Raw genomic sequence first — 24,850 nt, forward strand, 5'->3', positions numbered from 1 at the left:
TTCGGAAGTCTTCTATTCCCTTTTCCTCCCGAAGGGCATATGCAGTGCAGTTCCTTAGAAAGAAAACTTTGACTCCACAATGTTTTAATGTGAACAACATTTGTCTATCAAAAGTACCAATTTACATACTAGGAATTTCAAATTCAAAAAAAGTGTCCCCAAAATGTAGTATTTATTTCTTGGCTAATCGTGGGTAAATGCCTTTCCTGAGGTGACAGATTTTTGCATAACTGAAGAAAGCCTGCACTCAGAATCTAAATCATTTCCTTGGGAGTTGGTGGACGGGAGAATCCTGCAGATTACTGTAGAGTCAAAAGTACTACTAAATGAATAACAAACATAAGTATATGGCCCACGATTGGTCTCACCCTCAAGGAATTATTACTAACATCTGCTTGTCATCTTTAAGGGAGAGAATATGGGTACCCTTTATCAGTGTTCCTTGCTAAAGCACTCTGAAGCCAGAAACACCTGGATTATCATCAGAATGAAGTCCTCACTGGCTGAAGATCTGCTGGTCCTCTTTAGGAATTAAACCAGAAACACTGCAACTCTTAGAAAAAAAAAAAAATGTATGGCCAACATATAGGCACAGGCAATGACTTTCTCAATAGGACCCCTAAAGCTCAGGAAATAATGCCAAGAATAAATGGGATGACATCGAATTTTAAAAGTTTCTGCACAGCAAAGGAAACAAGAATGTGAAGAGAGAATCTACAGAATCAGAGAAAATCTTTGCTAGGCATTCTTCTAACAAAGGATTAATATGTGGAATATGTAAAGAACAAAGTTAACACCAAAAAAAAAAAATTAAGAGATGGACAAATGAACTCAACAGATAAGTCTCAAGAAAAATACAAATGGTCAACAAATACATGAAAAAGAAAAGTTTTAAGATGATTAGCAAATCAAAGTTACACTGAGATTTCATCTCACTCCAGTTAGAAAGGCAGCCATAAAGAGTATGAACAATAATAAATGCTGGAAAGAATGTGGGGAAAAGAAGTCCCACACTATTGTTGGGAGTGTAAATTTGTGCAATCTTTGTGCAAATCAGTATGGTGGTTCCTCAAAAGATTAGGAGTGGAACCACCATATGACCCAGCTATATCACTACGTGGTATTTATCCTAAAGAATTAAAGTCATCGTATTTTGGTGATACAGACATACCCATATTTATAGCAGCACAATTTACAACAGTGAAACTATGGAACCAGCCTAGGTGTCCAGTGGTTGAGTGGATAAAGAAAATGTGGTACACATACACAATGGAGTTTTATTCAACCATAAAAATGAAATTATATAACTTTAAGGAAAATGGATGGAACTTGAGAACATTATCTGAAACAAAAGAGGCCAAACTCAGAAAGTCAAGAGTTGTTTTCTCTCATATGTGGAAGCTAGAGAAAAAAAAGGAAAAGAAGGAAGAATCTCATAAAAATAAAAAGGAGATCAGTAGAGAAAAGGAACCAGGGAGGGAGAGAAAGGGGAAATAGTGGAGAATATTGGCCAAATTATATTGTTATATTGTGTGAATATATGAATATGTAACAACAAATTCCACCATAATGTACAATTACAATGCACCATTAGAATTATGGGAGAAAAAGTCATCATACTTTGGCATAACCAAGTTTATAGCAGTACAGTTTACAATGGCTGAACTATGGAACCATCTTAAAGTGTGTGATAATGGATGAATGGCTAAAGAAAATGTGATACACACACACACACACACACACACACACACACACACACTGGTGTTTTATTCAGCCATAAAGAAGAATGAAATTCTGTCACTTGCAGGGAAATGGATACTTGAGAACATTGTGGCAAAACAAGTCAAACTCAAAGTCAAGCATGGTATGCTTTCTCTCATACATGGAAGCTAAAGAGAAAAAAGGAAAAGAAAGGTTTGTGTGTGACAACAAGGGGTGGGGGGGAACCTCGTGAATATCAAATGGAGATCAACAGAGTAGAGGAGAGGGACTAGGGAGAGGTAGGAAGGAAGGAAAAGGGGAAATATGGGGAATGGTATTGGCCAAATTATATTGTATGCACGTACAAATATATAAAAACAAACCCCACCGTTATGTACAACTATAATGCCCTAACAAAAATATGGGGGAGGAAATGCATGCTGTAGCATGATGCCTGAATGTTTTGTCTGGCTTGCTGCTTTGCTAGGTTTGACTCTGGTAGACTTCAAGGTTCTCCAAATTGGCCAACCCTCATGATGAACTCTTTGAGTGCAAGAGGCTGGAGGCAATGTCAGGAGAAGGCAAGATGCTTGGATTCTGGTGTTAAAAGAGGAAGAAGTGGAATTATTCAGAATACATGCAAACTTACTTTTTTCAACTGATCCCATCTTCATAGGTTGCTTTCCAACTTTGGAACTGCTTCTTACTTTGGCTTTGTCTGTTTATATTTCCCTTAACTTTCTGGCCATAAAATATTTGAGTCAGCAGGGAAAAAAAAAAAAACTCCTGGTCCTCAAATCAAAATATAAATTTATTTTGGGAGAAAAGTTCACTAATTATGGAGGTTCACTAACCAGGATGTGAGTTCATGAGGATATTACTAGAGGAAAAAGGAAACTCATTTCTTTGATCCTTTCCTTGATTACAAGCTAGCACAACTAAGACTACTAAACAATCTAATATGCTTCTAAAAGTCACTTTATGGAGCAAAAACTAGAAGAATGTATACCACATTATTAGTAATTATCTCTGGTTTTCTGTATTTTCCAAGTTTATTTTCATGAGAAACATTTAATTGGAGAAATATTCTATCAGTGAAACCTATCATGTTTCTGCTGCCTATAATCATCCTGTAATTGTTTGCTTATTTCCCTTGTAATGTTGAGGTATTTTGGGGGGTCAGGATTTTTTTCCCACTTCTGTACTCCACATGCGAAGAACACACAGAAATGTTTACATTTGTCAAATGATTGGATTTATATTTTGAGCAATGACCTTAATGTAAGCCAATCATTTTGGATATCCATTGCCAAACGGAAGGGATGATTAAATGCTTCACTTTTTGTTCCTTGGTGCCAGTTTAATAATACACTAAGCAATCCCATTTACAGACCAAAAATGAGTTTTATTCCATTTCCCTTTCCCTAACCATTCTTCCAGAATTTCCCTGTAACAGGACATGAGGGTGACAACACATAAGTGTTGGAATACTGTGTATTTCAACCCCACATTTTCTCAGTGTGTATGCTGTTGTGATAAAGTGTCTTGTGTAAACAGCTATCACATATGAACTCCTGTGTTTTGGTCATCCTGCACCCTGATTATCAAGTGCTATTAGCAGCCACCATCTTGCCAGGGGTATCTGGTATCTGCTAACGATCAAGGGACTTTGAAAATTAATTTTTAAATTAACTTCCAGTTTGCAGTGTTGGAGGTAGGAAATTTTAGAGAAAGATATACTTTAGTACCTTGGCTCATGGAGAGAAATTGTCCTTAAAGTAAAATGGAATAAAATGTTGATATGAGAGGTGGAAAAAATACAGAAATAGGAACTATTCCTGCTTTTCAATATTTGAACCTTTATAATGCTACTAGGTTCCATGCCACATCTTAAACCTCAAAAATTTACAGTTGTGATATACATATGCAGAATATTATTTAGCCTAAAAAGAGAACAAAATTCCAGTACAGCTGGGTGTGAGCACAACTGTAATCCTACTGGCTCGGGAGGCCAAGGCAAGAGGATTGTGACTTCAAAGCCAGCCTCAGCAAAAGCAAGGTGCTAAGCAACTCAGATCCTGCCTCTAAATAAAAAGTAGAAAACAGGGCTGAGGTTGTGGGTCAGTGGTTGAGTACCAAAAAAAAAAAAAAAAAAAAAATCCAGTACATGCTTAAATATGGATGAACCTTGAAAACATGTTGGTGAATTAAACCAGACACAAAAAGATAAATATTGTATCATTCCACTTTTATGAGGTATCTACACTAGGTACAATAGGTAAATACAGAGAGTAGAAAAGAGGTTGTCAGGAGTTGGAGGAAAATGGGAGTGGGGAGTTGTTATAATTTAATGGGTATAGAGTTTCTGTTCAGAATGGTGAAAGGATTCTGGAAATGATGGTGTGGTTTGCACAACAATGTGAATGTACTTAATGCTACTGAATTATACACCTAAAAATGGCTAAAATGGTAAATTTTGTTATATGTATTCTTCCACATTATAAGCATATTTAACATACTATAAATTATTATGAATTGCAACTCTTCTAATTATTCAGTAACTACTTATGCATCTTTTAGAAAGTAGCGAGACTTTCTGGTATAATGAAGTATGAGGTGGACATGAAATAATAATTGGACTGGGGGAATAGATTGCCTAACATACACATGGCATTGCATTCGAATCCCAGCACCACAAATAAAAACAATTTTAATTATTTAATGATAGACCATGCTGAGATTTATGCAGGTATGGGTCATTTAGGTTAGTCTGCAGAAAGACTGCATATTCTTATCTAAAATATTTTATGATTCAAGCTACTGTTTCCATATTATTGTTCACTAATACCTGGTTCTCCATGTACTTTCAGTACACAGAAGATTGCACTTCTAAGCTCTCTTAAAGTAAGAGAGGACTTCATGAATTAGTTTTGGCCATTGCACTATAGGTTAAGTGATGAAGTCATTTTGGGGCCTGAGTTTACAAGACCTGCTACAGGGTCACTAGACTGTATATTTCAGATATTGTAACAAGTTCCAGATAATGCATGTTTCGGAGGATTGGCAAATCCTCTATCAGCTTGTATCTCTTTGAGTTGCTGCATGGTGAAAGTTGCCAGAAAAATTCCCAAATCTTCCAAGGACTTTACAATGACAAAAAAATAAGTGGTTGAGGTTCTGGAATCACTTACTATAGAATAAAGCTAACCTGAGATATTTGTAACAGAAACTGGGTGGTGCTCAAATGAAAAACCTATAATAAAAAGCATTAGCTTAAAACAGAAATATCAGTTTAGAGGTTGGTTGGTAGACATAGAAAACTAACATTGGAGCCTACAAACATAGCATTTCACATTATACAGTGGTAAAACATTAAATAAAACTATTGCCCATGATAATAAGAGGGGGAAATAATACATATAATGAATTTCAATTTAGGGGAAGAGATTGAAAAACAAGACACTAGTGTGTGGTAGATGGTATTTGGAAGCAACTGGCAAGGTATTCTAAGAAAAAGTAAAAATGGACATGGTGGTGCAGATCTCTAGTTTGAAATGTGTGGGAGGCTGAGGAAGGAGAATCACTTGAGCCCAAGAGTTTGAGACCAGTTTGGGCAACAAAACAAGACCTCACCTCAAAAATCAATCATCTAGCTAGGCATAGTGGCACATACCTGTAATCCTAGGGGTTCCGGTGGCTAAAACAGAATGATTGCAAGCCTCAGCAAAAGCACAGTACTAAGAAACTTAGGTAAGAACCTGTCTCTAAATAAAATACAAAATAGGGCTGGGGATGTGGCTCAATGGTGTAGTGCCCCTGAGCCCTGAGTTCAATCCCTGGTACCAAAATATAAAACAAAACAAAAAAAATCAATCATCTATCTATCTATATCAGAAAAAAATGGGTGTCTTGTGAGGTCACAACAGGATAGATTAATGGCAACCCAAAATTTTGAACTTCGTGCAAGATAGCGTTACTCCTAAAAGGAAGAGGTTAATTTAAAAATGCTTTTAAGTGACAAAAGATCATTAAAACTCAGCCTTATACCAAGGGTCACAAGGCATAAATTTTTCATCTATTTTGGAATTTTTTTCAATGCGTTAATTAAAGGTATGGAATCTTAACTTCTTACTCACTTGGAGGGAAAAAAAAATGCCTGAGTGTGAAAATGTGGTTAAAAGTATGCTTTTCCGGGCTGGGGATGTGGGCTCACGTCGTAATGCGCGCGCCTGACATGTGCAGGGCGCTGGGTTCGATTCTCAGCACCACATAAAATAAAGATGTTGTGTCCACCGAAAACTGAAAAATAAATATTAAAAACTTCTCTCTTAAAAAAAAAATTACGCTTTCCCCACCAAATCTTATAAATGAACTGCCACAAAGTTAAAAAAAAAAAAAAAAACATGTGGGACAAAAAAGGAAGGTAATACAATTAATTGGCCTTTTTTATCTGAGGGTTCCCTAGCTCCAAGTTCCACGTTCATGAATTCAACCAAACCTACTGCATCTTGAAAATGTTTGAAAAAAATTGTGTTTGTACTGAACACACACTTTTTCTTTTTCCCTACCATTAAACAGTAGAGCATAACAACTGTTTACATAGCCATTTACATTGCAATAGGTATTTTAAGTAACCTAGAGATGACTTAATGCAAATACTATGCCATTTTATATAAGGGACTTGAACATCCTTAGATTTGAGAGGGGTGGGCCTGGAACCAATCCCCAAAGAACACCAAGGGAAAAATGTATATCCAACCCCAAAAATATGTTTCAAAAAACTCTGGTATGGATACTGGCACATGGATTTGACTGGAAATATGCGATGCCTACTAAGTTTTTAAGAATTGTTCTGAAAGACAACCATGAACTTGACTAAAAGAATGTGTAACTATTCCAAATTAAAAAGAAAAAAAAATCAGCCCCAATCATCTATGATACACACACACACACACACACAGTGCAACTCCCAATTATTGTATATTCTTCAGCAGTCATTCCAATAGAAGTTAATTTTAAAAAAACTCTCCCTCTGGGCTGGGATTGTGGCTCAGTGGTAGAACACTTGCCTCGCACATGCTATGGGTTTGATCCTCAGCACCACATAAAAATAAAGATATTGTGCCCAACTAAAATTTATATATATTACTCTCCTCTCAGAGGATGGAGTCTGGGGTCACAGAGAACAACGTCCAATCATGAACATATCCCCCAAACAGGACCCTGACACTATCTCCCATTCTTCCCCATTCTGGATTAGAAAGTTGATTATGGGCTATGGTTCCATCTTTTCCACCACCATTAAGCATGTGGAGAACAGAGCACATCATTTTGGTTTCTGGATCTCCAGGTGAATGGGGGCAAAAGCCTGGTCTTAGACGATAAAGTGTTGCATGGACAGGACTTCTGGGCAGTCCCTTGAACAGGAAGTCATTGTGTTCCATGTTTGGAAAAAGAGTGAGCTGAGTATTTGGTGACCAGAAGGGTGGATTGTGGTAGACACCTCAGTAAACTCACACATCCTATCTCCTTTTCTACTGAGCCCATGGGATATTTCCCCTTTCCTATCTATCCTTTGTTGCAGTTAGGCAGAGTCATGTGACCAATTTTGTCCAAAATGAAGAACATAATCCCCAGTGCAAGACCTCTTAGCACTCCCTTCCCCTGCCACAGAGAAGAGACCTGGTGTTGAAATGGTGTTGCCAAAGACTGAATCAGCCTGCACTATAGTTACAAGTTGGAAAACAGTTGCCTTGCAGATTGCTTAGACTCACAGTAAACTTTAAGTGAGCAAAGAATAACTTGTTGTGTAATACTACTAAGAACAGGATTCTTCATCATAACCCAGTCTATCCTAATAGATAGAGGAATGCAAACATTTTGGACCATTGTGTGTGGCTGTAATTGAAAAAACTGTATGAAAATGGTTTCAGGGGTTACTTGAACCTCTGAAATTACATATCAAACAATAAAAGGGACACAAAGTTCTGGAGGGAACATACAAATGTCAAGATTTTCCTTCCCAACCTCTACATTGATAGAGAGAAGGCCCAGAGAGCTTCCTTGATTCTTTCGCCACGTGAGGAAACAGTGAGAAAACACTAAGAATCAAAAGTGTTCCTTCACAAGATCCTGAATCTGCTGACAACTTCATCTTGGACTTCCCAGCCTTTAGAATTGTAGGAAACTTCTGTTGTTAATATGTCACCAGTTTATGATGTTTTTAGCCCAAGGGACTAAAACACAAGGAAGTACAATGTTGACAGATAAAGTATTCTGTTAATAACATGCAGTGCAAAAACTCCAAGAACAGTCTTGTAACATAAGATAAATAAGAATTTAATATTTATTATGACGTTTATACAGTAACAACAAAATAATGCTCAAAAAATTACATATTTTCTAAAAACACTGAAAAAAAAGTAAAGATAAAACAGTAGGAATGACATTATGAATTTAATACTCAAAATTTAAAATATAGTCCTATATCTTTTAAACAGATTTGAACTGATAATTTCTACATGAACAAAAACATTTAAAATATAGAAATAGTCTTTCTTAATAACGTACTAGACACTATCTAAAGGTTCAATTTTTATTGCACATTTTGGTTTAAGCTTATTTGATCATGTACCATGCAGAAAAATAAATTATGAAATAAAGAAAAATAGGGAGGATGTTACTTTGTACTACAAAAATTAGATGAGGGATAATACACTTCATTAATCTTCAGGAAATTTTATTTAACTATTGCATAAAACCACTGGTTAAAGTCATTACACATTCAAACTAAGAGCTATTAAATGTAGTAAAATAGCTCTGCTGGTACATAAACTATCCTTTTTGATACCAGTTATCATTCTCTTTAGTCAACTAAAGAGATTGTCTTCATATAAATTTTTTAAAATACTAAATGATAAAAACTTAGGTGTATATGTATATTTGGTTATGTCAAAATATTCACATAATTGGCACATAATCAAAATGTTATCGTTTTAAATATGGAAAAACTAGAAGGATCTGGGGCTAGACATACCCTGTAAACAACTTTCTAAACAGAGCTAGCAAACTTCTGTTTTACTTCACAAATGTATTCAGTCAACACTATGGTAGTTGTATTGAATGTAAACATTCTAATTTATTTATACTGTTTCCTGAGGTACCAGAAACTATTGTTATTACAGTAGTCTCACAATTTAATATCCCTGCAAATGTGCTTTGAAAAAATTCAAAATTAAAACAAAAATTTAAAAGTAGACTCAGACAGGCTCATGCCTGTAGTCCCAGAAATTCAGGAGACTGACGCAGGAGGACTGCAAGTTCAAGGCTAGCCTCAGCAACCTAGTGAAACCCTGACTCAAAATTAAAAATAAAAAAGGTTGGGGATATAGCTCAGTGTAGAGTGCCACTGGGTTCAATCCCCAGTACCTCCCCCCCGGTCAACACACACAACAGGACTCATGGAATTCAACATGCTCTATTACAAAAGCTACATTTAGGAAAGACCTAGGTTTCAAACTCAAGTTTTTTTCCTATTTTCAGACGACAAGAAAAAAAGCATTTCATAAACTCCAGGCCATAATAAAATAGATTTCAGAATTGGCTCATTTAATACTAAAGGAAATGAAAATAAAAACATCTGATTTCCAAGTTACTGGTAGAATAATGTCTAAAATCTATATATATCCATCTTTCCATTTTAAAAGATAATAAAATAGTGTCATCACAGTACATGACCCATGGCAGGTACAGATGCCTCATCTAGATATCTATCTGAAACAAAAAATGGATGCCTATCCAGTGAAAATAGTCAAAATGGCACTTAATAGTCAAAACGAATGAGGTGACATTATTTCATGGTGGGGACATTGCTTGTTGGCAACTGCTATTACCAAGATGGCTAATTAAAAAAAGAAAAAATAAATTTAATATTTTTCAAAAAATCATTGCTCTGGTAATAAAATCTTCATTGTTAATAGATTACAACTAAATAGAAAATACTAAAAACTTCTTTTACACAACAAATTGATCCTACTAACAAAAATGTATTTCTCCATTGAAAAAAATTATACTATTAGACAGGTGCAGGGGTACACACCTATAATCCAACAGCTCGGGAGGCTGAGGCAGGAGGATTGTGAGTTCAAAGCCAGCCTCAGCAAAAGTGAGGTGCTAAGCAACTTGGTGAGACCCTGTTTCTCAATAAAATACAGAAAATAGGGCTGGAGTTGTGACTCAATTGCTGAGTGCTCCTGAATTCAATCCCAGTACCCCCCCCAAACAAAAAAAAAAAGTTACTACTGAAATTTCAACAGCTTAAAAACAGATTTTATGCAATGACATTTTAAAGCTCTTCATTTTGTATACCACCACCATTTTTAACACTAACTCTAATTCCATTCAATCATGTATCAAAAGGTAGCACTGGTAACCTTGATAATGTACACTTACATCTTATAAAAAAGGTCAGTCTTGGTAAAATATTTCTACACATTATCTACAGCCACTATTCCTATCATTTTTTCCTTTCTAAAAAAAAAAAAAAATATCTGACACTTGCCTATATATCATTCATTGGCACTAATGATTAGGATGCTAGAACCATGAAATTATGTTTTGATTCAATAATATGACACTGAAGTTGCCATGATTTTTTGAAATTTAAGCCTGAGTAATAGTAATATTTTCATACTAAGTTTTTAAAGCTTGATAATTTGTGTTCTAGAGGTGGGGGAGGTACTGCATTTTTGCTGTTAATTATTTAAAAGAGAACAGAAGTGCCAGCCCTGTGCCTCATTAAAGTAAAAACTAAATATACCTGAACTTTTAAAATATGTTTGTTAAAGACAAAAAAAAAAAAAAAAAATGTGGGGGTTTCTTTATACCCCCAAACCATGTTTAATATTTACTTAAATACAGAAATAGAAGGTGTTCCTTGTTAAGTGTAAGAATTCTCTATTATGCACAAACATAATTTGCTAATTTATATTTCAAAGACATCCAATGATCAAAAACGGATTATCAACTTCTGTTTATAAATTCTCCATGTCAGTTATCTATAATTATATTTTGATCTTGGCCAGAAACTTGCAAATTATGTTTAACTCTATCATGAATAAGCTGTAAATGGTTTGTTTATAAAATGTTTCAATATTCCCCAAACCTCAAAGCTATAAGCTAATCAACACATTATTTGTAAACCCACACTACCAAAATTACAGTGATACCTTTTTATATGGCTAAATTATATAAAATATGACAAAGTAACTATGTTATATTAGATATTACTTCATATAGTTATGGCAATGTTTTCTAAACAATAATACACATATGCCACTAGACAGCCTTGAGATGATTTTAAGTGGTGTAGTACATGGATGAGTAATTTTTCCTTAATAGTTTTAAATTTATTTTAATGTTTATTAGAAAAAATAAGTACATAAAATGTGAAATATGATTGCTCAAAACAAAACCATGGTTTAAAAAGGCTAAAACATTTTTTTTTAAATTAGTAAATATAGCACAGTATATGTTACATGAGATCTGGAAAGTGGTAATGCATTTAGGAAACACTATATTAAGGAATGATTTGATTTAGCTAGTATTATTTCTGAACGTTTGTAATAATGAGCCATATCAGAAAGGGACTTCCTCAACCACTAAAAATTTTGATTATTTTGTCCCTAAAGACAAATATTTTTTAAAAAAAGTTCTTTACATTTAAAAATATGAATTTGAAAGCACAGAGTAAATTTAGTTTACTTTAAAAGGATTCACCAAAATGGTGAAAAAGTTAAGGAGCATTGAGTGACATGCTATTCCAATGTAAAAGAGAAGACTAAAGGCACATTACATATTATGGTTACCACTGCAGCATTCAAATAAAAGTGAGCTAAGTAATCACTGCCAATAAACAAATCATTACAATATTCTTTCATAAAAAAGAAGATAAGCTTGTGCACTAAGTGCTCTCGATTCTGGAACCACCTGCACATAAGTATCACTAACATGGACCCACTGGCCTCCTGATTCACTATCTGGTTCTTTCAAACCTAACAAAAAAAAAAAAAAAAGTAGTAAATTTTACAGTAAGCATGTTTTGTGTTCTCTAAATATAAACAGCAACATGTTCATTATAAAGTACACTTATCTACTGGCAGATTTTATTCTCGGATTCTGTTTCCTCTTGCATTAAACATTTTCCACAATGAACCAATTCTTTCAAAGCATGAGTTTTATAATTAATTATCCTCAGTTAACAGAACTTTAATTTAAATATCTAGCAAAATATTAGCCTTGTAAATACTTAATTGCTCAGAGAAAAGAATCATTTTCACTGAAAAAGGGAAGGAGCTAAAGTTAATTTGATGATCGATCCATAAGTAAAGCCAGCAAATTTCCAACTCCTACTGTATTCTGAGGACCAGGTGGGTCTTCAAAAAATTTGGGTATTGTTAAGTAAAATAGTAATTCTACTGCAATACATGATAATTAAAAACCTTGAAAATTATGTGTCACTTCGTATCACCTAAGAGTATAGTCTTTTTTAATTTTTTAAAAAAGAGTATAGTCTTATGATAATTAAGATTTTCAAATTATCTAAACACTCTTAAGACATAACTTGCATTAAACATTGATAAAGTGAATTCACCTGAGGTAATATCTTACTCCTTACAAAAAAGAAATAGTAAATTACCTTACTTTTAAGAATAAAAAATACTTAATATGGCATACCAGGTACACTTTTCTTTCCGGTGATATGTTCCAATAATTTCCTGGAGGGTACTCTCACTTTCACATAAGCAGTGTAATGCCCTCCTCTCATTGAGCCACTGTGTTCCACTATGCCATAGAGACCATAGAGAACTTTGTCTCCCACACTTACATTCTTTTAAAAAAAGAAAAAACAAATTAGTGATATTTAATGAAATAGTCTTATAAGAAAAGGTAAATGTATATCCCACTTAAAATAAGAGAAATGCATTATTAAAACTACACAGATATTTCCCCTATTCCTATTAAGCTGGCAAAAATGCAAAAGCTTGATAAGATTCTCTGTTGGCTGATTTGCAGGGAAAAAGACTGCTTGCTGAGAAGTTGCATGGGGGAATATGAATGGGTCCACCCTTAGGCAAGGATATTTCATGTTATATAGCTAAGTTACATATGTATTACTGTTGGATTCATCAATTCTGCTTCTAGGACTGTATCCCAGGTACATAAGAAAAAATATAAAAAGACATATACCAGACTATTAGTTGCAGGATTATGTGTAATATCAAAAGACTGACGTAGACTCAAATGTCCACAATTAAGAAATGGTTGAATAAATTATGATGCATCCAATCCAATTCTGCTTCAAAAATGGAGTACCAGCCTGGAGAGTAGCTCAGTGCTAGAGCATGTGTTTAGTATTCACAAAGCCCTGAGTTTAATACCCAGGAAAGAAAGAAAAGAAAGAAGAAAGGGGAGGAGGGAGAAGAAAGTGCATACTATCTCTAAACACTGCTATGAAATAATCTCCAGGATGTAATGTTAAAAATAAAGTAGAAAACAAGGACACATGCTGTAAACTACCATTATTTAAGAGGGGGGGGGGATGCAAATATGCATACCCATCTGCTTATATTTTAAAACAAAAATAAAACATAATTTAACATGTTAATCTATAAAAGGAGGGAATAAAGAGGTGAAATGGATTAATTTTATCTTGTTTAGTACATTTGATACACTTGGCTTGGGAATTATGTAAATATTTTATTTAAATATTAAACAAAATTAAATTTTAAAAAGTAAACACTAAGCAGGGAAATTTGAAAATACACAAATGAACAATATATTCAGTTGATGGCATAATCCATAAAGAGAGAACACTAGGGTCATGTCACGAGAATCCAGAAGCCAACTTGTAATGATTTTCAGTGGTCAGATATGGGCACAATAGACTGGATACATTAGATCATGATTAAAAAGAACAATGTAATGAATTGGAACATATGTATTTAAATCCATGAATCCATAATCAGAATATTGTAATTTAATCACAGTTTGAGGAAATAACTAATGAAACAATTCATTATTTTGAAAAAATGATTTAGAAAGAATCAAACATTTATCCTGCCTTTTCTATAACAATTATACCATAAGACAACTAAACAGAAGAAAGGAATTTCTCTTTACATATTCAAGCTAATAAATGAAAAAAAAAGTTCAAATTAAAATACCACCATTCTGTAATTCTTAATGAACTCATGGATCTAGTATTGAGCATTACTGGTTGCTAATATCACACAAAGATGGATAATTGATATGCTGTGCTTCCTGACAAAAGAACAGAACAATCCCTATAAAATAGCCTTACCAGAAATGGTGGGGGAGGGGGGTTGCTATTAAATGTGAATTATATTCAGCCCTCTCTAGGTCTAACTACCTATCTGTAAAAATAAAAATGACAGGGGTAACAATCATAAAAATATCAATTATGGGAAATTCCAAGAAAGATGACCTGGTTTCTTTAACAAATAAACTACGAGAGAGGAGACAGGCAGGAGAGGAAACACTACCCACTGAAAATATTGAGGATATAGCTCAGTTGGTAGAGTGCTTGCCTCGCGTGCACAAGGCCCTGGGTTCAAGCCCCAGCACCAAAAACAAAAACAAAACAAAATAAAAAAACACCTTAAAACAAAAACAAAAAACCAAAACAAAACAAAACTTTGCCATGTCTTAAAAGACATCATTCATTCATAACTTATGGGCCTTATTTGGTTATCAATTCATTCTAAAAAATCACATTTGAAGTAGTTGGAAATATGAAGATTAGATTATTGAAGAAATTACAATAAATGATACTGTGATTATGTCAAAAAGGATAGGGAGCATGTCTTTCCTTTTAGAGATACAGAATAAAATATTTATGGATTAAATGTTAACAACACGGAAGAACATAAAGGAACATGTGGATGGGAGAGGACCTGCCATAAGGTTTTAGGGCTGGGCGCTGGAGGTTCACTGTACTCTTCTGACTACTTTTGTGTATGTTAAAAATTCACAATAGGCACTTTAAAAATGTAATTTTTTTTTTTTTTTTTTTTGGTACTGGGAATTGGATCCAGAGGCACTTTACTGCTGAACCACACAACCTCAGCCCCTCTTTATTTTTTATTTTGAAACAGGGTCGCACTAAGTTACAATCTCAACCTCCTGAGTCACTGGGATTATAGGCATGTGCCACTGGACCTGGTTTGTTCCCATAAATTTAACACAGAGGTCTGAGATGTAACTCAGTGGCAGAGCACTTGCCCAGCATGTGCAAGACCCTGAATTTGATCCCTAGTACCCCAAGTTAAAAAAAAAAAAAAAGCAAAAAGCTTACTAAATTTCATTATTATTTACCACATTACCAAATTTTAGGAATGTTAAGTATTAATAGTTGCAGATAGTATTGGTATCCCACAGCAGATAAACTAGACTCATTGGAAAATTGCATTTAAAATATTTTTGTTTTGATTGGTCAATGTACTAAAAATATTAACTTCAAAAAGCATTATACTACATAACCACAAAACCTGAACAGGACATTATGTTACCCTATAATAGTTTGGTTCCCATTAGTAATCAATTTTATCTCAACAATTCTTACATGTACACACAAGCAATTATTAAACATTGTTTTCTATACCTAATAAGGTATGAACAATTTTGAAGTATTATACACAGCTGACAAGTACAGCTTTGATCTTTGCGATTATCATGCCTCATGCTCAAAGGACAGAAGTCAGATTCAGTGTATTAAATGAAAAAAAAAATTACTGGTTTACCTTCATTATTAAAATTTCCTTTCAGAGGAACAGCTTATTTTTAAAATGAACAACAAAAACAAAAAGTGCAAAAGCATGGCCTAATAAACAAAACAGATATGCTTTAAAGCATATTATTTGCAGGTCAGTTAAATAACTTAATATACTGTACCTTACAAGCAGCAGAACAGAATGGTGCTAAATCAAGCGTAAGTGGAAAATCTACATGTCTGTTTACTTTACGAAGACTCAAGCCAGCCTTAAAAATACCAAAAACAAATTTTTAATACAACCTAATTAGCTCTAAAGACTGGGTTAATTAAAATCCCAAAAGGAATTCTAGAAGTTATTTTTTTTTCATATAGATAAACAAACGTGACTAATCAAGAGTCCAAAATTCATATGACTAAGTTAAAAATCAGGTTTTCATACATTGCTACTGAAAAGAGTACTCATTTACATGGAGATTTTTACCATGAACAATAAAGGAAATGATTACTTTCACTGTGGCTTATCAACACTTATGGAAAAATAAATCTAATGTGTTAAATGTTAAGCTACTAACATATATGCTTTCATGAAAATGTATCCAACTGAAGAGTCAAATCCCTGGTATTCTGGGCCTAATTCAATGACTTGTTAACAGTGAACTTGCCTCCAAACAACCTCATTTAGGTGAATGCTGAAAACAAGTATAAACTGATTATATTATGTCCTTTTCTAAAATTCAGTAAGTTTTATTTTTAAAATTCAATAATATTCATTCGCTAAAAAAGAAAAAAAACTGAGCACTTGAAACATTTATCAGTAAAAGTAAATGTAATATATATAAATCAAAATAAATCTTCATGTTCTTAAATAAGCTCTACCTCTTTTTATGTTTTTAATTTCCAAAGCCAAACCTTGCAAAATGTATGCCTGGCATTATAAAATGGTAATAAAACAAGCTGATAGACTACAGAATATATTGGGTAGGAGACCTATAAATGGACACTATTGGAATGAGAAAATACTTAAATCTGAACTGTCTAGATAGACTCTCTAATAGACACCTCCTTTCACACAAGGACTTTCACGACTTTGGTTTTTCCATTGCAAATCACATAATTTCACTGTTGATCTGCTTATTTCTTGTTTTTCTTTAAAGTAAGAAATAAGATTATTTGGTTATTTTTTGGAAAATATAACCAATAACTGATTTGTTTTTGTTTTTTCAAATGATCTTTAGAAAGTTCAACATGATATCTGACATAAAATTTTATGAGGTCGTATCTCAAGAATAAATATTTGAGGCTGGGGATATAGCTCAGTTGGTAGAGTGTTTGCCTCACATGCAACAAGGCCCTGGGTTGAATCCCCAGCAACACACACACACACACACACACACACACACACACACACACACACTAAATATTTGATCTACTTTTTATTTTTTCTCATTTTTAATCAGGTGACATTTATAATTTTCCAATACATGTACTGAAATTGTTTCAAGTTTTTGTATCCTCCACAATCAGGACTTCACTGCTGAAAAACCATTCCATATAGAAGATATTTTGTAAAGGCTTTTAATATTAGATGAATCTTTTCATAGAGGATAATTTTTGAAAAATATCTAGCCTTATATTTGGGCATATGCACTCTCCTGACTTTTTAAAATTTTTAATAGAATGAGACACAATATTTTCCTCATGTCATTAACATATAAATCTGATGATTCATATACTGGATACCAAAGTTAGGCCTTGAACCTGTCATAATCTATGTAAGTGGTATATGTAATTTTGTGTATATCTCTATTTCCTTGCAAGGAGTTCTTAGAAGTGAAATTACTTATGAGTATTTTTATTCAAACACTGATTCAAATCATTTCTAATGTTCTTGATATCCATTACTAATTTACTTTCCAGAGGGTGTTATCAATTTATATGCCCACTGCTGAACAATGAGAATGCATATATCCCACTCCGTCCATATCGGCACTACTGTATCTTTGCTAATTTGAACACGCTAAAAAAGCGAATCTGTCATTTTACTTTGTATTTCTTTTGCTATGAACAATGCACCTATTTTTAGTGTCTTGGAATCTGTACATCTTCTAGAACTGTCAACTGATTTTTTTTATACATGTTACTGTTAGGGATATTTTCTAGCTAGTCTTTAAGAGCTATTTACATATTTACAATGTTAATCATTGGAATGTTTATGACAAAGACATCTATCCAGTTTGAGATTCTCCTTTCAGTATTGTGAAAGATTCTAATATTATAGAGAAATAGACTTGAAGAGAATGTAGAAACAGAGACATTACTTAGGGATTGTGCTCCCTACAATTCTCGATCCTTGGAAATTAGAATATGGCTTTACAGACATTATGTTTCACTTGAGAACAAGAAGGGTCTGAGATGTTCATAAATATTTCCCTTTATGCACATGAATTTTCTAAGTTGTTCTTAAAGAGGGATTAAATACCAAATATAAAATAGCTATAGTACACTGTGAAATTAGCATCTACAATCCAAAATGATCCTCTCTTGTTCACAGAATCACTGCAGATGCAACCCTTCTGGTAGACATTCTTTTGCTTCTGTTCTCCATGGCCATTTCTATAACTTTGGCTATAGAGAATCTAAAACTTAATCTAATCTTTCTATAGACAGAAGTAGGGTCAGAGAAAAATCTTTTCCTGCCCCCTGAAATATTCAGTCAAAACTCTCAATCCAGGCTTGGGTTGTGACTCAGTGAGTGTATGATTAGAATGTGCAATGCCCTGGGTGTGTTCTGTGTGTGTGTTTCTCTCTCTGTCTGTCTGTCTCTCTCTCTCTCTCTCTCACACACATACACACACACACACACCTCTCAATCTTTTTCCTTAAAGATTTCTTTCATGAGTTTTACACTTAGAAAGTCTTTCACACAGATGTCAGATCAAATACTCATTTTTTCTAGTCTTTTTAATAATTTGCTTGATGCATTAAAAATATATCTGAAAATCTGGGCTGAGGCTGTGGTACAGTACTTGCCTAGCATGATGTGTGAGGCACTGGGTTCAATTCTTAGCACACATATAAATTAATAAATAAATAAAGATCCATCACCAAATAAAAAATTTAAAATATATATATATGGGTATATGATACAAAGTTCTAATTATGTATTTTCCAAAGAAGCATTTTCCCTAAATCTTTTACTGAACAAATCTAGAATCATAATAGCTTTAAATTATACTCATGTTTTATTTTTGACATTTCCAACTAAACTCCTTTAACTACTATAATATTTTAACTTATTCATTTTCCAGAGAAATTTAAAAATAACTTTCAAAATGCAAAAACAATCCTCTTGAGAAAAGACACTGAATTAAAAACCACAAATAATTAGACAAAAACCTAACACATTGAAAGTATTTAAATTGGGATGGGCTTGGTGGCACCTGCCTATAATCCCAGCCACTCCAGAGTCTGAAGCAAGAGAATTGCAAGTTCAAGGCCAGTCTTGGCAACTTAGCAAGACACTAGATCAAAATAAAAACAAATTAAAAAAAAAAAAAGAGCTGTGGACGTAGCTGAGTGATAAGAATGCCCTTGAGTTCAGTAACTAGTATTGCAAAAGAAGAAAAAAAATTTAAATTGGACACTAGTGTGTAGCTACAATTCTAGCTACATGGGAGGGTGAGGCAGGAGAATCTCAAGTTTGAGGCCAACCTGGTCAACAGAGCAAGAACACATCTCAAAAAACAAAAACTACAACAACAACAAAAAGAAAATTAGTTTGCCTCCCATTATGAAGTTCTAAAAGTGTAGGACCTGCCTTGGAGCCATTCTTTATATTCCCAGCCAACACTGACAGCCAAGAACCCTTTCAGTGTGATCAGAAGAGCTCAGAAAGTTGAGTGTACTTTACTACTGTTCTGCTTATAAATATGTTTATTAAAACTTATTTTCTATCACACATACACATACCAATCATAGACATAACTAAGGGTCCTACTGTCTAAATCTTCAAGTACTACAAATTAAACAATTTTAATCAGAAAAGTCTTGTAAACTATTATGGCTAAACTAGTAGGAAATCCAATGTGGCAAATTTTTAAAAAAATATTTTTAAAGTTGTAAATGGACACAATATCTTCATTTTATTTTGTATTTTTATGTGGTGCTGAGGATCGAACCCAGTGCCTCACATGTGCGAGGCAACTGCTCTACCACTTAGCTACAACCCCAACCCCACATGGCAAATTTTTAAACTCAGTAAGTTACTCTCTAATCTTTGACAATATTCCCCAAAACACAGGACTCCACAAAACACCTAATGAAAATGAATGACTAGAGTTCTACAAAAGGACTTTTACCTGATGGAATCTTTTAAGATGGAGAATTAGAATAGCTGGAGCAGCAGAAATAAGCAATTGCTTCCTGGCATTAGTATAAACTCCTTCTGCTTTCTTTTCTGCATAAAATGCAACAAATTTATTTGTAAAAATTCCACATTATATATTACCTATAATATAACAAGAATTTATATAGCAACATCATACCATTTTGTTTTAAGTGTTAAGAAACTGGACTTCTGATTACAGGGTACCTCTCTATTCCTTTCCATAACTCCACTGAGATGAAAGTAAAGATGTATATTTGTTTGTTAAGGCATAAAGTCTGGAAGAGGTGGCACAAGAAAATTTTGGATGCTAGAATGCTAGTTACTTATTGTTAGTAGCCCCTTCCAGCCAAATACCACCAGAAGCACCTATAATTTTAAAAGTTGAGTCTATTACTCATTGCAGCAAAGAGAGAACACACAACATGGCAAATCACGGGGCATTTCAGTAAGTTTGATAGAAAGGACTTATGACAAGATTTAAATATGGGCAATCACATATTTAACTTGAATTAATTTAAGTTGGTACTTCTTACTTCTCCCATCCAGCCATTTTTTTAATTACTAGTGTACTAAGCCTGTCTTTATTCTTATACTTTGGATCAAGAGGTTTTTTTTTTTTTTTTTTTACCATAAAGGGACAACCCATTCCAGGGCTAGCTAAATCCTGGAAACAGTAAAACAATTTAAGCTCACCTTTCATGTGCAAACTAACCAAGCCCATATACCAACAACAACATCCTTTATTGAGCTCTCACACTCTGGGCTACTCAGAGACCAAAACCAAGGACCTTGCCAATTTTCTGTTTCTCTTTCACTTTTTCTGCTCTATCTGCCCCTAGTACTTCTCCATGTGGCCTTGTATAGCATCTACCCCCTTACTTCTTGGGAACTGTGACTAATTTTTCAGTGTCAATCATTTCCTGTTTCCTTGACTTCACCATACCTGAATAATAAAACCTACATGTTTAAAACAAATAGTCACCTTAAGAGTATTCTTTCCACTCAATTAAGGTGAGAGATGCACTGAAAATTCTTACTTAACAATATCCCCCTTTCCCACTTTAATCTGGTTAAACTAAACACAGTCATTGTATCACTAGCTTAATAACATGCAAATATTTAAAATCTTCAAATCTATACCTTGAGTTTACAACAGATGATGGGATTTCTGAAGGTCTTACTTTCATCACTAATCTTACTAGTGATACAACTAAGTTTTAGAGCTGTTTCTTTCAGAAAGATTTCAGATAGTTATTTCTTTCAAATAAGATGTGGATTTGCATTTTTCAAGGCAGAAATGTATTCTTCATGATCTTCAATTATTTCAACAACAATCTATTGAAAATATTTTCTCCCTAGTCAGTGCCTTAAGTGCCAAGGCAAAAATACAAGATAATCACTGGGCCAACCAGCTCAAGTATGAAGATAAGGTTCCCAGGTGCTTGAATAGGGGATTAATAACTCATTAATCACTAATAATCCATTAATAATACAAAAACAAATTAAGCTAAATGTTTACCTGCAGAATTATTTTCCTTTTGGTACTTCTGTTTCTTTTCAGTACAATTCTCACATAGAAGCTTATTATTCCCCATTAGTAATTCCATAGATGTAAACTGGTACAAACAGGACTGAACCGAACATTCTTTAGAAGTAGTTACATAGCTCTGAGAAAGGGTCTGAAAAGCATTCTGGGAACTGTGAGACCTCATATGCTTCTCCTCTGAAAAACATAAATTACTTGAAACACTGGGTGGCTGACTTTCTCTGTCAAAATCTCTATTTCCAATTACAGTGCTGCTCAAACAAAGTTCAGAAATTGCTTCAGCCATTTCCTCATCACCACTGTCAGTCTCCTTGGGGTGTGGCAGTTCACTTGCAGATGGGTGGTGAAGGTGCCCATCTGTGTACATACAGGATTCACTGCTGGATCTAAATAGCACAGTCCGCTTTGAAGCACTTTCAGATTCTGAAGCCTCACTGTCTGCATCAGCACTACTTTCAGAATGACAGGCTTCTTTTTCACTACCATCTGTAGGGCTTTCATTCAGAGATGACTCAGTACTCACGATGTTTGCATATACTGACAACTCCCCACTGGTTTCAAGGTTTTCATTTTTCTGATATATAAAAACAGTTTTCTCTTCCCCAGATGACAATTTTCTTATATGGTTTCTGTCATGAATTAGTTGATTCTGTAAGTTGACAGTGTTTTCAGAGAAAAGAATTTTATGACCTTATTGAAAATAAATGCTAAGAAGTCTCACTTAGCTGTCCACAATTGTTAAATAAGCACTACTTCTCTGAAAGTCATTTACTAAATCTAAACTTAAACTAAGATCAACTGAAGATACACTAACAAATAGTTCTAATTTATTTTTTTAAAGGTGCATTTCTTTTTTTTTTTAATATTTATTTTTTTAGGTGTAGATGGACACAACACAATGCCTTTATTTTTATGTGGTGCCGAGGATGGAACCCGGGTCCCGCCCATGCTAGGCGAGTGCTCTACCGCTGAGCCACAATCCCAGCCCCTCTAATTTAAAAGTAAAACTTAACATGGAAAACCAACATCTTCAGTAGAACAGGGCTATAAGGGGGACTTTTCAACCATAAGTCTTTCCATACTTGTTGATTTTTACATATTGAAGAGTACTGGGTATTTTTAAAATAAAAGTTAAAAAGTAACAAAATACAAACTCTATTATGACCGTGTTGCCTGCCGCCACAGATCTGAAAGAAAATATTTTATTTGTGTCTAGACTTTAGCTTGCCTATTAATTGCTCCTTTTAAATTAGATTAAGTAGTGTCAAAGTAGTGTTTCTCATCAAGGTGATTATTTCTCCATTTGTATTTACGTTTCTATCTTGGTTTCATTTCTCACTGTTGTTTACTCACCTGATGCTTCTTTGTCATTCTTTGCATTAAACTCCATATTAAAGGATTAATGAGATAACTAGTACAATTTAGCAAAAATAAAAAGTAAAAAATTCAATAATATAGCTGGCTTGGGAGGCTGAAACAGGAGGATCACAAGTTCAAAGCCAGCCCCAGCAAAAGGAAGGTACTAAGCAACTCAGTGAGAGCCAGTCTCTAAATAAATACAAATAGGGCTGGGAATTTGGCTCAGTGGTTGGGTGCCCACCCCTGAATTCAATCCCTGGTACCACCCCCCCAAAAAAAGACAATACAAAAATTTATTAAAGTTCAGTACTTATACCTCATTATTGATTTTAAAAGACACAAGGTGCTTCTGTTTTTGTTAAATTCACTTTAAGTTGTATGGGGAAAGTTTATTTAAACCTCGAAAATATAAGATGAAAATGTTCAAAGAGATAGTGTCTTTCCTAGGTGTTCTTAAAATTCCCAGTGCTAAATTATGAGTCAACACCACATGATAAACAAGAATATTCTTGCAATTGTTTTACTTGGACTTAAAAACTGAAGTATATGTTTAATTTAATCCCTTGAAATATTTACATAGGATAAGTTGACAATTTCTCAAATATTTCTGCATAATATTATAAGCAATTTAGCCCAGAAAAACAGTAAAATCCCTTTGAACGTGGAGTTTTTGTCTCAACTATGTTGCCAAGGCTAGCCTCAAACTATTAGGCACAAATGGTCCCCCTACCTCAGCCTCACAAGTAGCTAAGACTATAAGTATGTGCCATTGCACCCAGCTCCTCAAGTCTTTTCTCTGTGAAATAAATCCCACATAAATCATACATGCTTCAAGGTGTATATTTAAAAGATATTCTTTAGGGGATGAGGGCACAGTGCAGTGGTAATGCACTTGCTCATGGCCCCGAGTTCAATACCCAGATACTCTTTGTAAAAACATAACCACAGTACCATCATCATACATTAAAAAATATTAATAATTTCTAAACATAAAATTTCTAATGACATTTATATTTAACTTTTTGCTTCTTGAATATGGCACCATAAAAAGACTTAAGGGTTTCTAGAGAGTAGAAACCAGGAAGTATTCATTAGAACCAACTTGATTGAGAATACACCACCACTTATAAGTTTTCTTGCCAAAAAATTAAATAAATAATCAAATCTGAACCTAACATAGCTTTTAGATCTAAATCACTTTAGAGAGGAAATAAAGGAGACGGAAGAACCTGTGAATATCATAGGAATACAATAGTAAATATTACTTAATGTGGGAATGTGGAAAAATGCTAAAAAAAAGTGGACGATTTCTTTGGTCATTAATTGCAAAAAGAAAATGTGATTAAATAAAGAGTTAAAGACACATGATACTCTTTGGGCCCAGGTATTCTGGAGGTTAAGGTAAGAGGCCAGCCTGGGCATCCTAGCAAGACACTTTCTCAAAATAAAAAATAAAAAGGGTTGGAGATGTAGTTCAGTGATAGAGCACTCTTGGACTCAAGTACCAGTACTGGAGGAAGAGAGAAAGAAAGACAGACAGACAGACAGACAGACACACACACACACACACACACACACACACACACACACACAATCCAGACTTTGGGGATGGTACGAGAAGATCTCAGAAATGACTGTCCCAAATTAACAAGTGAATAACAACTCCAAAAGAGAACATATGGAATATAGCCTTTGAATCACCTCTTTTAAAAGCCCCATGTTGGGCTGGGGATGTGGCTCAAGTGGTAGCGCACTCGCCTGGCATGTGTGCGGCCCGGGTTCGATCCTCAGCACCACATACCAACAAAGATGTTGTGTCCGCCGAGAACTAAAAAATAAATATTAAAAATTCTCTCTCTCTCTCTCTCCTCTCTCACTCTCTCTTAAAAAAAAAAAAATAAATAAATAAAAGCCCCATGTTCCTGTGATAGGCAGAATCACAAACTTTGAGACAGGAGTCCCCTATGTTTCTCCTTTGCAAGCAAAGCAATAAACCTTCTTTTTCCTTTTTCTCAAAACAAAACAAAACAAACAAAAAAGAAAAGAAAAGAAAAGAAAAACCTGA

General features: G+C 34.2%; 1 protein-coding gene across 4 annotated transcripts in view; it reads right to left on the bottom strand.

Annotated features, from left to right (window-relative positions):
* Window positions 1-2,153: 2,153 nt before the first annotated feature.
* The window catches only part of USP45 (ubiquitin specific peptidase 45), a 99,541-nt gene continuing 76,844 nt past the window's right edge, over window positions 2,154-24,850 (bottom strand). The window contains exons 14-18 of one of the 4 annotated variants that reach the window (XM_081294252.1): window positions 21,400-22,075; window positions 19,852-19,949; window positions 15,673-15,759; window positions 12,436-12,589; window positions 10,552-11,753 (exon numbers count right to left, since the gene is read on the bottom strand). In XM_081294252.1, coding sequence (XP_081150378.1) covers window positions 11,623-11,753; window positions 12,436-12,589; window positions 15,673-15,759; window positions 19,852-19,949; window positions 21,400-22,075 — 1,146 coding nt within the window. In that variant the 3' untranslated portion in view covers window positions 10,552-11,622. Of the gene's footprint in view, window positions 2,299-10,551; window positions 11,754-12,435; window positions 12,590-15,672; window positions 15,760-19,851; window positions 19,950-21,399; window positions 22,076-24,850 lie in introns of those variants that run through there. The other 3 variants (XM_081294249.1, XM_081294250.1, XM_081294251.1) reach the window with 3 other exon arrangements.

The sequence above is a fragment of the Spermophilus citellus genome, assembly GCF_964194105.1.
Source record: "Spermophilus citellus genome assembly, chromosome: 5".
NCBI classification, from domain to species: domain Eukaryota; kingdom Metazoa; phylum Chordata; class Mammalia; order Rodentia; family Sciuridae; genus Spermophilus; species Spermophilus citellus.